Here is an 18,224-nt window from a genome sequence, read left to right as displayed (position 1 = left end):
TAATACATATATAAAAATAAAATAATTAAGTAATCATTCTATTGAGCCATATATGCTCATTATTAACATAATGGATCCAAATATAACATTTATTCAATCACTATTTGATTATTCTACTAGCAATCCCAGTCACCATCAACCTCAACAAATTCATATACGTACTCATCCTCTGCATAAAATGTTAAAATATTGGGATGATCATCAACTTGCTCAGTGAGTAAAACATACCATCCTTGTTGGATCGAGTATGCTACATATGTATACAGTTATACATTTCCAAAAGTCATACACACAAACACACAATTTCATGAAGAGTAAACACTCCTTGCACATTAGTATCATCTATAAACATTGATTAAATAGTTAATGGCTCTTAATAGTTACATGCCTTCATCGGCACTGAGTACTCAGTCTAGTGATTGACCCTACTAGAATGGGCAGCCAAAGAGACCTCCAGAATACCCTTTGACTAACATTGCACTTTACTTTACTTTACTTTATATTGACATTGGTAGGACTATAGCCCCTACCAATTATGTCATGACCATTATAGCCGTTACATTAACATTCACACTTAATCAAGTAAAATCAAATAATTTTGTATAAGCATGAACATCTCATATACATATAGATTTCATAGCAAGAAGCGTTTAGGTTCAATGCACATAGCCATATAAAGTCCATTTTCATATAGAGAAAGTAACATTTTGCCAAACATTGCCAAAACGATTTTTGAAAATACAAAGGGACAAATCCCACCCACCTCGATTAGCTTGGAAGAAATTCCTACTAGGGTTCTTGATCCTTGCCTTCTATATCTAGAGAGATAACATGTAAGTCTATTACTTTACACATATTGACTGTTCGTCACGTATTTCTTTAATACATCCCCTAGAGATGTTTAACCCTAGGACAACTAACATTGCTAAATGAGTAAAGTTTCTATATCTAATATTTCCATTTGAAGTAAGCTTCCTAGTTTAGAAAGTTCTTTTCTTGGTATATCTAGAGAGATAACATGTAAGTCTATTACTTTACACATATTGACTGTTCGTCACGTATTTCTTTAATACATCCCCTAGAGATGTTTAACCCTAGGACAACTAACATTGCTAAATGAGTAAAGTTTCTATATCTAATATTTCCATTTGAAGTAAGCTTCCTAGTTTAGAAAGTTCTTTTCTTGGAAAGTTACCATTTTTGGTAAGTCTAAACAACTTTGGAAGGAATCCTAGTTTAGGTCAATGTTCTTGGAAAAATCAATCATTAAGGAAAGTTTAGTTAATTTAGCTAAGTCTTTATTTTAGAGAGGTCATGAATTAACTTAGGAAAGTTCATAACTTTGGAAGTCGTTTATTTTAGGAAAAAAGTTCTTAAAACGTCAATGACAATTTCAATTGTTGTTGTATCCTAGTAGTAACTTTAGTACATCAAAGTTTTAAAATTTAACCTTAACGCTAAATGAGGCAATTGCCAGAAATACATAAATTATAACACTAGACTATTGAGTACTTATCACTATTAATGTCGTTAATAAAAACTCATAGTCAGTTGGTGTTATCATCTTAGAAGTCTTCTCTTTTTAGATAGAAGTTTATGTTTTCAAGCATTAATGTTCGCTTTTCCTTAAGGTAAGGACTTATGTTTACGTTTTCCTTAAGAAACAAACTTGTAACTCATTGAATTTCATGAATGTATGCTAAGTTGTTTATCATGCAAATAGATAAGGGCTTGGCATGAGTATTCTTTTTTACTTGTGAAAATAATATCCAGGTGAATGAGTTACTTCCTTAACAAGTCTCAATTTAATGGTCTTAATAACCAAGTTAATAATTGTCTTGAAGCAACATGGGATTCTAATCCCTACGGCCTCCTCAATTACTCTTATGAAAACCTAATCTAATTTGTTCTTTACTTTTATTTCTTTTCTTACAATTTACCGCCTACATAGTTGGTTTTACCACCTCATGGCCAGTATTATATTTATTAAGCTGTATGACTGGTGGAACTGCCTATCTAACTTCTAACTTTCATGGATGGTTATACTGCCTAACTAACTTTGTTAATTCTACCATTTCACTAGTTTAAATTGATAGCATGACATTACCATTTATTTAGATAATAGAGTTGGTTTTAAAAGCCTTAGTAATTAATCAATTTCGTGTAGGATTGACCCTAATTATCACTATACTCGTTTGACCCGTATACTTACGAAAAATCGAGGTAATTGGGCTTAATAGATTTGATAATAGGAATTTATAAACCACGTCAAGTTTTTGGAATTGTCATTGTAATATAGTGGTGAGTAACCTCGCCTGTCATGCGGGAGACCTGGGTTCGATCTTTGGCAACGGTGCCAAAAACTTGACGTGGTTCAGACTTTCAAGTTGTAAATTCCTAATTATCAAATCTATTAAACTCAATTATCTTGATTTTTCGCAAGTATATGGGTCAAACAAATATAGTGATGATTAGGGTCGATCCCATAGGTAATTGGTTAATTACTAAGACTTTTAAAACTAACTCTATTATCCAAACAAATGGTAATGTCATGCTATCAATTTAAATTAGTGAAATGGCAAAATCAATGAAGTTAGTTAGGCAGTATAACCGTCCATAAAAGTTAAAAGTTAGATAGGCGATTCAACTGGCTATACAGCTTAATAAATATAACACCAACTATGTGGTGGTAAAACTAACCATGTAGGTGGCAAATTGGAAGAAAGGAAATAAAAGTAAAGAACAATTTAGATTTGGTTTATGTAAGAATAAGTGAGGAAACCCTAGGGATTAGAATCCCTTGTTGCTTCAAGACAATGATTAACTTGGTTGTTTAGACCATTAAATTGCTACTTGTTAAGGAAGTAACTCCCTTATTCACTTGGATATTGTTTTCACAAATATACAAGAATACTCATATCAAGCCCTTATCTATTTGCATGATAAACTAACTTAGCATAAGTTCACGAAATTCAATGAGTTATAAGCTTGTTTCCATCTAAATCCACCTCCTACTAACGTGAAAATGAATTATAGAGTTCATATACTTTGAACCACACATGCAAGGCAAGCTTAAGTGCACAAACACATGGTTGAATGATTATAGTTGGTGATCAATTTAACTACAAGTATGAGATGCAAATATATGAACTAGCAAGTTCACAAATGGCCAAAATCAACTTAAGTTATCACATAGTCAAGAAACTACAAGTTCATCTCTTCCCTAGTATGTAAGAGTTTAGCAAAGTAAGGAGTTGAAGCTCATAAAACTCTTGAAATGAAACATGAAATAAACAAGAAAGTAAAGAGTAAAGGTTGATGAAATCTTATTCAATTGAATGAAACAAGATCTTCAAGCTTCACTTTTACACTCTTGATCTTCAATTTCACAACAACATAGTTGTTTTTCTACAACGAAAAGCTCACCTTTTGCTCGCACAACTTTGTGTTCTATTTTTTAAGCTATAACTATTTAGTTCTCTCTACCCTTCTCTCCTTTTCTAATCAATGAGATACAAGGGGTATTTACAGATTTTTTGGAAGACAAAATATTCTTAGAATGTGGTTATAAAGTTGTCCTTAACTTTCCCGAGACAAATCTTGGTAGATCTAGCCTTTTTTTTTGGCAGAAAAATTGGTCAAAAAACTTTTGTGAAATGTCCACAAGTTGCTCTTGCAAGTTGCAGCACGTTTGCATTGTTTTGCTTAATCTTCAATATTGTTCTATTTTTGGACCAAATTCAACTGCAATTTCCTTGATGATAGAAGCCGAATTAGCTCTTTCACAAAACATAAAAAATGTAGTCCTTTGAGTTATCTTTCGAATGCATCAAGAATCATCCCATTTGGATGCCTATAGGCAGAGAAATGACCAAACACCCCTAACTATTCAATCCATTGTTTCAGCTTTTGAAAGCAAAAATGCATGATGGTATTTCGACCTTTTGGCTAGGAAAATGCTTGAACTGGATTTTGATGTCTTCACAAGAATTGTAGATCTATGTATTAGCTTCATAATGCTTTAAGAACCATCTCAATCTAATACTTGTAACTCAAGATATAGTCAAAATACCAAAAGATATCAAAACTGTCAAACTTTTTTTTTTTTTTTTTTGTACTTGGTTGCATCTCATCCTATTAACATTTTACACTTCATGTTCACTTTAAATCACTTCAAATCATCAATAAACATCCAAATATATTTTCAATTCACTCCATTTGATGATTGAGCCGTTAGAACTACAAAAATATGAAATTTTTCCCACTTTAGTCCATAGAAATACAATTTTTCGCAATTGGACCACAAAATGCAAATTTCACTAGAAACTTAGTTATTAAACTATAAAAATGAATAAAACACACGAAAACATAAATAATAAAACACACTTAAAACGTGCAAAATACACACTTATCAATATTCTTACACACAACCAAGGTTAATCATGAAAATCATTAGTCCATATTATTTTTGATTGTTAATCATCAAAATCAAGGATTGATCAACCTAAATCTTCAAACCCAATGAGATTTTTGCCTTCTACCCAAAATACATATCCCAACATTAGAGCCTTGGACCTCTCTGTCAACATGCATGAGATTTTTAAGCATTACACCACATTTGAACTTGTTTTTAAATTTGTGATGGTGTTATATTAAAACTATATTATCTAATTATGAGTACAAATGTAGTACGGAATAAAGTTTTACATCATTTTGTATAAGAGTTGATATTTGAAATTCTTTTATCTTGATTGTTTGGCCATTCCAAGTTTATAAAGTAGTCAACTTTCCCCACTTTAATGGTCTGGGTAAATATGATCGGTGGTGAATGTTGAGGAATAGTTGGATCATTTACCCAAACTAGTTACAATTGTGCGAAACGTACTTATTATCAAATAAGTCAATTGTTACTTCTCTAATGCAAGCCACTTCATTCCAAACTTTTTGTGTTTTCCGTGGGGACATGGACTCTTCCTTGGCTCAATTTATTTTTCATTCTTCTACAATTGTTAGATTAATTTCGAAGTTTAATTAATAAGTTTAGCTTTTCACTGTTACTATTAACTGAATTGTAAGTCTACATTTCACAGTCACGGATTGTATTTGACCTACAAAGTACCACGTAGAAGATTAGAATAGCAAAAGAAAGTGTGAAAGGGAAAACAGAAGAAAGCCTAACAAGCAAAAACAGAAAAAAGCACTACTGATTTTCAGAGTAAAATTGGTTATAGCAGAGTTAATGGATATTAGTAATGGTTGATCTTCAGCTATGGATTTAAGAAAAAGAAGCAATTATGCAATACATTATAACAATTCAGATCTGACAAACAATTATGGAATACTATCTATTACATCTTCAAGAAACAACTTCAAGGAACCATAGGATGATCCTCCTTCATTAGGAGCCAACCTGCTCTTCTCCTTCATTTCCTTCACCTTCTCTTTGATTTCCTTCTCAGGATCCATCAGATGTTTAATCCCTCTTTCAATCACATCTGCACTCAAAATCTCACTGCTCACACCCAGTACGAAATCCCTTTTGAAATCTATTTTGATCTCCACTGCCATTGCCAAGTCCTTCACCATTAGGAATGCATTCTGCTGCTGCTCTGCATTAAGCGGCCAAGTTGCCACTGGCACACCGTACCAAACGCTTTCCAATATTGAGTTCCAACCACAGTGAGAAACAAAGCCCCCTACAGCAGGATGGGATAGAACTGCCGCCTGTGGTGCCCATCCAATAACTTTTCCAACGGCTGCAGTTCGCTGCAAGAACCCCTCTGGCAAGACTTCATCCAGGTTCTCATACTCACTTGGAAACTCAAAATTTTCTTTAGGTGAAGGCCTTCTCAATGACCAGAGGAATCGATATCCACTGCGCTCGAGTGCATAGGCAATTTCCTTCACTTGGTCACCATCAAAACTGCCTCCACTACCAAAGCAAAGGAACACAACAGAACATTCTGGCTGAAGATCTAGCCATTTCATAATGATCTCAGTTTCTTGATTTTGACTGTTGCCTCCCTTCAGATTCAATAGTGGCCCTACTGCATATACTGGTGGGATGGTTTTATCATTGCTCAAGGCGTGAATCGCATGGCATTCTAGCTCAAGGAAAGTGTTAATTATGATTCCCTTGGCCTTCCTGTATCCTTTTGCCTGATCGAGGAGCATGTCGCCACCTCCATCCTTGTCAAAGAATGGAGATGACAAAAGTTTAGCTGGAACAGGATTGATGTAAGTAGGCACAGCTAATTCAACGTCTGAATTCTCGTAATGGCTCACATCTTCATTGAGATCATCTCTCAGACTTTGCAACTGGAATAAAAGGCCAAGCGTTGCAGCACCACCTGGGTGAAATATATAGGAAGGAACCCCAAATTCATTGGCTACATCAATCAAAGAGGTGCAAAGCATGTCTATGACGATCCCACCAAGATGAGACGAAACAGAATTGGATATTTCAGCAAGAACCTCCCTCACACAACTTTTATGGTTGTCAATAAATCGAAACAGAATCGAAAGAAAAGATGACAATTGAGAAGAAGGCTCTTCTTTCATGGGCTCAAGGTACCTTATGTGCAAATTCGGAGATTCTAACAACGAATTTGTGTAGCTACTGACTTTTGTATCATAGGGCAGCTTCATAATCAGGACGGTGATCGATAATCGTTCATCGCATTCAATGAGAAGCTTTGCTAGTTCAACACATGATACTAAGTGGCCAATCCCTGGAATAGGAACGAAAACCAGCTCTGCTGTTTTCATTTCTTTCATTTTCTTTGTTAACTTTAGCCAGTTGATTGAAGACTGAAATCCAACCTTCATCTTTCTATTTTCTAAATAGTTTGCATGCGCATGCCACGTGTATCTTATCCGTTTACATGAAAGGCAGATGTGATGCCTTTCACTAGTGAATCGAACAAAAATCAAAACTACCATGTTTCCAGGATTTTTACTTGATAAATTTAAATTTACTATCAATAAATTGCTTAGCAGTGTTGAATTGTGAAATTTTATTATCAGTAATCAAGCTAATCATTAAAGTCAATATAAAGTAGTTTCTTTCTCGTTTTTATATTTAATTATATTTATTTAGGGTTAAATGCACTTAACTCTCCTCAATTTTATCTGCAATTGAACTCATAAAATAGGCATTTTGTCCCCTTACTTGATGTTTTAGAACAAAAGTACTCTAACCATATTATGAGTTCAAGGGATAAAGTGCGATGCAAAGTAACATTGTGAGAGTTTTATAGCTATTTATAACTTTCCAAAGTTATAGTGTCCTTCGTGTTATTACATTTCTTATTACATTCCTATTTAAAGATGGCAGCGGAGCAAATTTGAAATGGGAGGAGTACCCTTAACTGATCCGTTCTCCAAAAACTATCCCTAGCCCCCTCCCCATGCCCACTATCTCTCCCCCTTGCACCCTGCTAGCTCTGGGGTGTCCCTATCTCGCACCTCCAGCATTTTTATTTTTTTTGCTTGATTTTAATTTTTTATATATGTAATACACTAATAATGAACTTGCTAATAATTGTTTTACATTTTTTGCTCCAAAATTCAACATGAAATATAGTTTAAAAATTATTTTGATCTTTTGAATTTACTTCTCTATATCTGATTTTATATAAAATCAATCAATTATCGTACTTTTTTTATATATCTATAAACAACATCAAAATAGAAAAAAAATAACGTAACAAAATTATTGATTAATGACAATAAATTAACAAGAAATATTGCATTAATTTATTCAAGTAAAATCATATTATTGATTTTAATATTACATACATATAGTTTTATTGTGTTGTATATTTTTACGTTCTACATATCTAAATATATAATATTAAATTACTAGCGGGGAGCAGGATAGGGGTATTTTTCCCGTCTTTCCAACCCATTTAAAGCGGTAGGAGAAAGGTCTCCCCCGACCTTTATTGGCCATGGATATCCGCCCTATTGTCATATTGAATCCTATTTTAAAATTTATAAAATCACAATTAACAATTGCTGAGAACGTCTGGTGATGCACCGCATCTGTAGTTGTTACTTGTTATGATCAATTAGGGATAATTTCAAAAACCACCCTTCAGGTTTTTAACAATTTCATTTAGCTTCTTTGAGCTTTTGAAATTTACATATATCTCCTTTGTCATTTAAAATGATAATACTACCTTAAATGTTTTAATGAAATTTCCTTGTTTGGTATGCTTATATTTAGAATTACTTTTAAAATTATTTTTTCATTCTTTTTCCTTCTTATTCATTTTTTAAATTTTTTTGCCAATAAAACTGTAGAACTACCACTATTCCCTCTAGTTTCTACTGTAACCAAATGTCAAATTAGTGATTTTTTATGAGTTAATTTATATGTAATCCAATGTTTTTACTAATATTTTTTTTCTAATTTTTTGGTATTAAAATGAACAATAAATCAAAAAGAAATGGCCCAAAACTACTACAAAATTATGATTATCCCACTACTCGAAAAATTCATAAACTCTAAATGAATTATAACAACATTTTCTTTTCTATCTTATAAATCTAAATTCATAATAGAATACCATCAAAAGTATCCTATCATAGTGATAAAATTATTATTATAGTTGTTTATCAAATAGTAGGTATGGACATGAAAAATTTGGTACCTTTTCCTTAATTATACTAAATAATATTATAATTGTATATAGAAATAAAGTAAAACTCATTACACAAGCGCATATTTGGGTATTCATTTAAAAATTTGACCAAGTAAATTTTATTTTAAGGTTTTGTTACTAGCACTATCAAATCAAGGGAAGTAGGTGTAATTTTTCAAAATCAGGGGAGCTCAATGAAATTGTCAGAAACCTCAGAGGAGGTATCTGAAATTATCCCTATTAATTATTGGAGACTAGTTATAGGTTAAAGAGGGATAATGTAATTATTCTCTTCATTAGTTCTGAGGTTGAAGTAGTTAACTTGTAGATTTGATAGTAGGAAACATTCGTAGATGTTCTTGGTACTATAGTTTTCTCTTAGACGTTTAAATATATTTGGAACTTTACAATGAAAATTTTTATTAAATTTTTAGATTTGGAGTATCTATTATTATTATATTTGTTTTACATGCATATGTTTGTTGTTAGACATGATTTCTGTTACTAGTGTAGATTTTAATATTTAATGAAATTTTGAATTGTTTTATAAAAAAAAAAATTTATGAATCTAATCGTTAGAACAACTTCTGCTATACTGTTCACAAAAATGTCCGTTCTTAAAAGCATTGCAAAAATTTTATTGTGATTTTCTCACTTTTAAAACAGTAAAATCACCGCAATGAGTTGTTTCCACTTTCCAGCCATTGAAATTGTGATCTTCGGGAAAATTCAACCACTCGAAGTCTGCAACATATCCAGAGAAAACCCACTTCAAAATGCGGGGATCCAAGATATATTTTGGACTATTAATTTCAGACTCCTCGCTTGAGATTTTTAATATATTTTGTTGTCCTCCCTAAAGTTTTGAAAATATTATTAACCCCCTTGAAACTCTAATTTTCTTGAAACCTTTCAACTCAATTTAGAAAGAGACACAATAAAAAAATGATTCCAGGAGAGAGAAGATTTTGTAATTTAACAAGTGCCCCTTAACTATTGTTCACCACAAACAAGATAAAATAAGCCAAATTACTTTTTTTTTTTGACTGTATGCGTGATCCAACTCATTCTTTTCACTTTCTAGTCTATTATTAGCTAGAATCAACAAGAAATTTTCATCATCCGGTACTAAAAAATAATAGCTTTCGAAGTTTAACAAAAGAAAACTCTTTTCTCTTATCTTAAGATGTTGTTATTACCAGTGGCGGAGTCAGAAAAAAATCTCAGTGGGAGCAAAATAACACTAAAATTTTTTATCTGCTCTTTTTCTAGTTTTTTAAGAAAAAAAAATTCACCAACAAGTACAAATGATAAATAGATTCCATGAAAAACATAAAAAGACAAACTCAAAATTATTAATGTAATAATAATTTTATTTCAAAAACAAACTAAACTATTTACAATTATTCACGACGAGTTTTCATATTTTGATAACGGTTTACGACTTTCTCATTTTGAACTTCACGAAGTCTATTTTTCTCAATATAAGTAACTAAACAACCATTCATCAAAGTGTCTCCCATTTTATTTCATAACCGATACTTTACTATATTCATAGCCGACAAAAGCCCTTTCTACTGTAACTGTAGTAACAGGCAAAATCAAAGCCAACTTTAAGAGCATATAAACCAATGGACACACAATATCTCTCTTAGTCTCCACCAACCTTTGAGCTAGATCAGAGATTTTTCTTAAATCGAGAAATTCCTTAGCTGATTTCAAGTCATTAATATATGTATTCAATTCAGTGTCAAGTGTAAGAATATCCAACTTAGAATATCCAATTCAGTGTGGGACGGTAGATGGGATGTGCTTATGAGCAAAGTTCAGTGTGGATAGATTTGTGGCTCTGTTGGGGGGAAAATGAGAAACCGGAGAAGTAATAAATGATGGAGGAAAGGGAAATTGGAAAGTGGGGATAAAGGAAGTAAATAATGGATTAAGAAAGAGAGACCGTCGGTTGTGGGGGGAAAATTGGGGACAGAGGAGGAAAGGAAATTTGGGGAGTGGGGACACACTCAAAATTACGTTAAAATTGTATAAATATTATAAAAATTTAAGGGGACAGTGGGGCCCGGACCTTAAATTCGCCCCTGGTTATTACCACAATTTTGAGAGGAATTACACCCGCCTTCAAGCCTCTCAAACCCCTAGTTTTGACTTTTTAACCCGTACCTCTGTCCAAGCAAGCTTCTCATGTCTTACTCCTATTATTTGTCAAGTATATCAATTAAAAAAAGGGTGCCTAGTATTTGGCACTCGTTTCAATTAGGCGCCCTTTTCAATGATAAATTGGTTATGTTTTCACATTTCAAATTATGACTAATGCAATGAACAAATGACTTAATTTTTTTCTATGGACAAAACTATGTAAAACCAACTAAGTTGTAAAGGTAGCAGAGTCAATGATACTGGATCCCAAATAACTGACATGAAGGTAAGTAATGTTTCTACAATTTTAGAAGACAATATGAAATGGTCAAAACCTCGATGGTAGGATGAAATAGACGAATTAAATGACTTAGGATGTTTGTAGATATATAAAATAACAGGGAGAGTGTGAAGGTAATTGTTCCTTGCTTTTTTTTTTATTCTTGTTGCAGGATAGCAGTGACACTATATAGTTTAAACTGTATTACCGACTGTGTATGGGCACTTACATCACAGTAGATTGACACATACAAAGATAAAAGATAAGCAAAGTGAGTTATTGTAAATTCCACGAATGAAATATAGAGTACAACACTGTAATGTCTGACTCACAATGCGTACATTTATGACTATAAATCGTAACTGTCATCTAACAACATGTATATTATCGGAAACCTATTGTGCACAATTGTGACACTATGCGACTATTACTCACATATATGATTTTGTCATAGGTTTTAGCATCCGAAAAGTCTACCTAAACAAGGATTAGGATGGCTTGACAACATCAAGAAGGTACACTTATTGAAAGGTATTCCATAACATGATTACAATGATATTTACCTACTCGTAATTGCTTTTAAAGTATGGTGTAACTTGTTGCAAGATATAAATTTTACTACTTGTAATTGCTTTTAAAGTATGTCGTAACTTTGAATAACTTGTAAGATTTTGTCTAGACAAGGTATGTGATGTACACCGTATTTATTGGAATGTATAACATGTTAGTCATTAATAACATTTATATCAGATGTTTTTACTAGATGGTTATTTGTTACAATCGTCTATGAAATTGACCATTAGTTCTTACGAGAGTGCATTAAATTAGATAGATAGTTTACTTCAATGAATGACAAGTACATACATACTTAGTGAATGTATAATCTGATTGAAAACACCGTGTAACCGACCAAATACAATGTGTACAAATTATTGAATATGCAGTTAGTTGTCCACATGCATATTGCAATTAGCCGTTGCAGTCACAACTTGTACTGATTTTTAGTAAATGTTTTTTACTTGTATGAGTAGTACTGACTTGTCTGTAAATACATTATACAGTGTGATGTATAAATACAATTAGTTTACTAAAATGTACGTCATTTTAGGTATTAGTTACTTGAATGTGCATATCTATAAAAGATAGTGTAATGGTATGCATACCTTTGAAAAGGTTATTGGTGCCTTGACCAACTTGGGCATCTCCTTACAAGCTGCAGTAGATGTGTAATATTACTTGTACGAGTAATACTAATTTGCCTATAAGCACCTTATACGGGGTGATCTATGAGGTACAATCAGTTTATAAAAATGTACATCATGTTAGGTATTAGTTACTTGACTGTGTATATCTGTAAAAGGTACTGCAATGGTATGTATAACTTTGAAATGATTATTAACCTAGATAAGGTGTGTGATGTACACCATATTTATCAGAATGAACAATATGTTATTCATCAATACGATGCATAGAAATTGTTAAACATGCGGTTATTTACTCACATGCATATTGTAATTAGTCATCACAGCAATATGCATAGTTTGCAATATGCATGGTGCAATGGCATGCATACATTTGGAATGATTATTGATGTTTTGGCCCACTTGTGCATCTCCTTGTAGGCTGCAGTGGATTTATAATTTTATTTATATGAATAATACTAATTTATCTATAAGCATCTTACACGGAGTGATGTATGAGGTACAATTAGTTTATAAAAATATACATTATGTTAAATATTAGTTACTTAACTGCGTATATCTATAAAAGGTAATATAATTGTACACATAAATTTGGAACAGTTATTTAGCCCTTTGATCAATTTATGCATCTCCCTATAGTAGATGTGTAATTTTACTTGTATGAGCAGTCTTTGTTTGTCTGTGAGTATCTTACATAGGATGATCTATGAGGTACAATCAGTTTACAAAAATGTACATCATGTTAGGTGTTAGTTACTTGATATGTAAAAGAGAGATTAGATCGTTGAACCCATCATTACTTGACTATGTATATATGTTAGGTGTTAGTTACTTAAACGCTACATCGTTGAACCCCAGTTGTGAGTATGAAATTTGGACTGCATCTTGTAATGTGTTAAATTTTTTCAGCATCATATCTAAATTGGTATGACGAGCCAGTACACTATTACTGATGTCTTCTACTCGCCTATGCTATTGGTTGTAGGAAAAAATTTTAAAAATGAAAAAATTCGACACGCAGTCTGATGCCAGCTTATCTGCTAAGCTGAAAAGGCTATTCAAGATTCGCAATAACAATACAGGGGTTGATCCCGCGAATTGTGAGTGGGTATGCAATTAGCACCTTTAACCCAAGACTTTTTTATTAGATGTTGAATATCCAAAAATGTAGAATCAGGTTACATACCTTTTCTGTGTTATTTTTTTTATATACCTCATTCGTTTCAGATACTTGTTCCAGTATGCACACAGGGGTATTGATTTGTTTACAGCTTTGATGTCTCACAGAGACAAATGTACCTGCTAGATCCTAATAGCGATCAAGCAAAAAGTAAAGACATAAGTGTACTTAATCGACTGATATGTTGGACTGTCACCTAAATGCATTACAAGAGAAGAGAACTATATTGTAGTGTTTCTAATCTGCTTGACATAATCTTTGGTGCTATAGAAACGTGCTTTGGGGTTGATCGTGGCGACAAAGTTTGGCCTCGCTATTGACTTCTCCAGTTTCTCGTTTGCACTTGCCGATGTCTCTCATCACTCACCAAATAAAGTGTAAATAGTTTTACTTCTCACATGTTTAATTGTTACAGCTGCAAATATTTTATTACAACATATAAATCCAACCTCTCTAATGTGAAGTCAACATGAACAGTTGTGATAGTGGTATTTTCATCATGACATTCCTAGAGCATTGGAGCAGAAGATTAGCTGTTTGGCTTACAGAGGTATTATAATTTGCTTATATTTTTTTCCTAATTTACATCTGGAATTGTGGAAAATAGTTGTTACCATGGACATGAAAAATTACTATTATGTTTAAATTGGATAGGAAAATGTTGGCAAGTATTGAGTGTTGTACACAACTTGATTGTGTACCTCAGCAAAGAACTCTAAGCTTTTGGACAGCTTTTCAAACCTGAAAGAAGCAAGACGGGCATGGTAGGATATTGGTAATGCTTGAATTTCATTAAGTAAGATGTGACTGTAGTTTGACAAAATTGAATCTTCTCCCATTTGTACATTGTTATGTGTACCTTGTAGCTTTTGAATTGGTGTAGACTAGAATCAGGTCCGATGAGAAGGACTACGTTAACCTTGTTGTATGTTAATGGAACGTTTAAATTAACAGTTTTCATATGTACATAAGTGTACCTGTTGTTAAATTTGGACGACAAGCATATCACAGTATGGGGTTCATACATGTCTCCCCAAAAATTGTGCTAAAGTTTGTAACTGATTTGCAACACGATGTAACACGAAACAAGACTCTTGGCACTACAAATTTCACCCTTTGTACATAAGTATTCTGATCCGACATGGTTCAGGCGTTGCATGTGACTCTATAGCTTCCACTTCCGTGATGTACTAGTTGGCCTTATATGCATTGGGGTCTGATATTTTACCATATTAAAGGGTATTACGGACTATAAAAGGTCTCCCTTGTAGGCGTATATCCCTTACACAGACTCCAGTTTGTTCGTCCCCCTTTCATTTTCGCCTGCATTGTTATTCAACTTCACACTTCCAATTTCTCTTTCTATTAAAGCGGCAATGGACCCGTGTACTCGATTCATTTTTTTTATCTTCAACCTCCCTATAACAGGGATTACAGTCTCATTAATACAGTGTTCAGTTTTAAATCAAGCTCTTGTGAGCCAATTAAAAGCATCCAGGTTTGCTTGATGTTTGGCAAGATCTCGCTATTTTAATGAGATACTTGAGAAGGTCTCGCTACATCAAATATTTTGGAGTTCAAAACGATCATCTCTGTATTCTCATTAGACACTTAATAAAGTGCCTAAGAAATTTAATGTGTTGGAGGGAGGAATTATTGTTTGTGCCAAGGGCAATTGCACAAGCAAGAGAAAAGGAAAGGTTCATCGGATGTTAACTAGTTGTAGTATCACTAGTTGTAACATCGAGAAATATCACTAGTTGTAAAATCACTAGTTATAATATCACTAGTTTTAACTAGAGAAGATGAAAAGCTGCCGATTGCAAATTCATTAGTTGTAATGAATTGTAACATACACCTAACTGGTTGTAACTCAATCTGTACATCTCGTTATGACTATTTGTTGCATTTTAAATATTAGTTATCCCACTTTCAAGTTAGTTGTCCCAACGAAGTATCATGTTCTTCTGTGAAACTGTTACTTGGCATGTGGTCGTGTGGAACCAATTCCAGATGCCAATTGTAACTTTCTTTTCGTACTAAAGGAGTGATACCTATTGAAGTTCTTATAATTCTATCTGTAATACTCATCGTTAATACAATTGTAAATCACATATCTAAGTTTTAACATAAACGAACATGACAAGGTGTCTGTACAAGCACATCAATAAGTTGTAACAGCTTATGAACTTCTTGTATCGTATATATGCGGCATTCCCTGGTAGGGACAACATGACTGCATTTAGTAAATGTTCATCCGCAAACACCGTAAATCTGGTATTAGACATCTTCATGTCTGAAAAATCTGATGCTAGACACCTAATGTCTAAAAAATCTGGTACTAGACACCGCAAATCTGGTGCTAGACACTTAATGTCCGAAGTAATTTTAGAGTTACTGTCAACAAGCACTAATTCATTGAGAGATTGTATATTAAAACAAGCTTACAATACGAAACCGATCGAAACTGAGCAATATCTTCTCTGGACAAGTACAAACATCAGTAAATGAGGTGAACTTGGGAGACGGATATTTGGAACAACCAATTGTTTTGTATTCATAAAAATTGTAGGTACATATCATTCATCAACCTGCAACTGAGGCGAGTTGATGTCAACAGTTAGTCGCAATCCTTAGGTGTTATTTCTTTCCTGAAACGCGTAACGATGGCAAATCAGTCAATACAGTTAATGGAACATACGGTTAATGATATATGCTGTCGAAGTATCCAATTAACAAGATACTATAAATATGTGATGTAATGATAAAAATTTATCACCTAGGATGATGGTGAAAATACATGATATACATCCTTATCACAGTGTATTGAAATTGCCGCACGCTCTGCCTACATTGTATAATATAACTATTCAACTATCAACAATACATTAGCAATGCCTATATTGCTCAGTTACAAAGCTAAATTGGACTAGACGTTATAACAAAAATGATATTTCAGATCATTAAGATATCTCTGACGGAGTTATACTTAAAAAATATAAAAAATTTGAGGTGCATCTATTCTGGAGGGACACTTCAATGAGGCCCCTGATTAGCCAATCGGTGGACTTTCGGATAATACAAAATAATATGCCATTAAAGCATTAAATGTTAACTACAAAATATGCATGCTTCGACAACATTCGGGTGCCCACCATTACAATTAAAGAAAAAGTAGCTCTACGATATGAAAAAAGGACTTTATTTTATCTACTAAATGTATGCATACCGTTGGACTTTCCTTGATTTCGAGAGCAACAGCGTTTGGAGAGCCATTTACTGACTGGCTCATTGAATGCATCTACGAGTTTTGTCTGGGCCAAATAATTGTATAAGACAGACAAAAAAGGTATATCAAGAGAGATGTCAGCCTTAACAAAATCATCACACAATGTAACATCATCATAATTAATTGTGCTGTTAGAAACATCCAAATAAAAGTTAAAACCATGCCCATTTTATACTAACCGAAACTAAGTCAGTTGATGAACTAATTTAATATCATTACATTAGTGAATACTAATTTACAATACCATACCAATTTTACTTCATGGTCACTATTTATTCAGATAAAATAATATTTCTCCAACATGATGTTAAGGAACATTGAATTGTAACCAATTTCTTTCATTAGGTAAGTCCAGCTAAACAATATGTACATAGCGTAACACATTTATCTACAATCTACACTCATATCAAATTTAAAAGAAATCCTCTTTAATTAATTCATTGCTATTGCATGAATAGGTACCAAATTTCTAACATAAGGTAGCAACTGGCAATGTTTAATTAATAAAGTGTGCAGTTTCCTCCCCCTTTGTGTTCATTATTTATTTTTTCATTTCTCGCTCCAATGTGATTCTTTACGTTTATAGATGCCAAATTATGTTAGAACCCACTTAATTAGAGATACATAAGAGTATTTCTTAACTACTAGTCGTTTATCTCAAAAAATATTTACTATCAAGAAGTATAGTTAGCCACAATTACTCAGATATCTCATAATCCTAGAAGAATCCCTCTTTAGAGATCCATGAGTGTATTTCCCAATCATAAGTAGTTTATCTCAAAAAATATTTGTGATTAAGAAGTACAGCTAGCAACAATCACTCAGATACCTTGTAATCTTGAAGGAATCCCTCTTTGTTGTACTCCCTATTTCATTCGTGTAATTTACAATGACTCAATTTACTTATCTTTATCTTTGTATGTGTTAATCTACTATGATCAAGAAGTACAGCTAGCCACAATCACTCAGATACCTTGTAATCTTGAAAGAATCCCTCTTTATTGTACTCCCTATTTCATTTATGTAATTTACAATGACTCAATTTGGCTATCTTTATCTTTGTATGTGTCAGTCTACTGTGATGTGAGTACCCATACACAGTTGGTAATGCAGTCTAAATTGTACGGTGTCACTACTATCTTGCAACAAAAATAAAAAAAAAGTAACAATTACCTTCATATTCTCCCTATTATTTTATATGTTTATAAACTTCCTAAGTCATTTAATTCGTCTGCTGAGTCAAATTTACAAACACTTGACGTGCATAAGTTTCCTGTGCATACCTCCCCCAAGTTGGCTCTTAGTGTATCTAACTTGTGTTATCCACAGTTTCCTCATTTAGGAGTTTCATCAGAATTTCAATTTCATTATTCATGTCACACCATCTTAAACAAGTTGTACAAACAAAACCATGCAAGTAAGTTTATTCTTCTTCAGTCACAAAACAAGCCCAATATTGTGATGAGTTTACAAT

The 18,224-nt window shown here is 33.0% G+C and overlaps 1 protein-coding gene across 1 annotated transcript; it reads right to left on the bottom strand.

Annotated features, from left to right (window-relative positions):
* Window positions 1-5,236: 5,236 nt before the first annotated feature.
* On the bottom strand, window positions 5,237-6,849 carry LOC113772356 (anthocyanidin 3-O-glucosyltransferase 2-like). The gene has a single exon (XM_027316948.1). It carries the CDS (start codon window positions 6,826-6,828, stop codon window positions 5,332-5,334), a length of 1,497 nt encoding a protein of 498 aa, XP_027172749.1. The 5' UTR covers window positions 6,829-6,849; the 3' UTR covers window positions 5,237-5,331.
* Window positions 6,850-18,224: the final 11,375 nt, after the last annotated feature.

The sequence above is a fragment of the Coffea eugenioides genome, chromosome 5 (genome assembly GCF_003713205.1).
Source record: "Coffea eugenioides isolate CCC68of chromosome 5, Ceug_1.0, whole genome shotgun sequence".
Classification (NCBI taxonomy): domain Eukaryota; kingdom Viridiplantae; phylum Streptophyta; class Magnoliopsida; order Gentianales; family Rubiaceae; genus Coffea; species Coffea eugenioides.
Note: the sequence above shows the minus strand (reverse complement) of the source record. Positions and strands in the feature narration are given on the sequence as shown.

Excerpts from the sequence above, each read along its gene's own strand:
- LOC113772356 (XM_027316948.1), bottom strand. The coding sequence starts at position 6,828 with ATGAAGGTTGGATTTCAGTCTTCAATCAACTGGCTAAAGTTAACAAAG.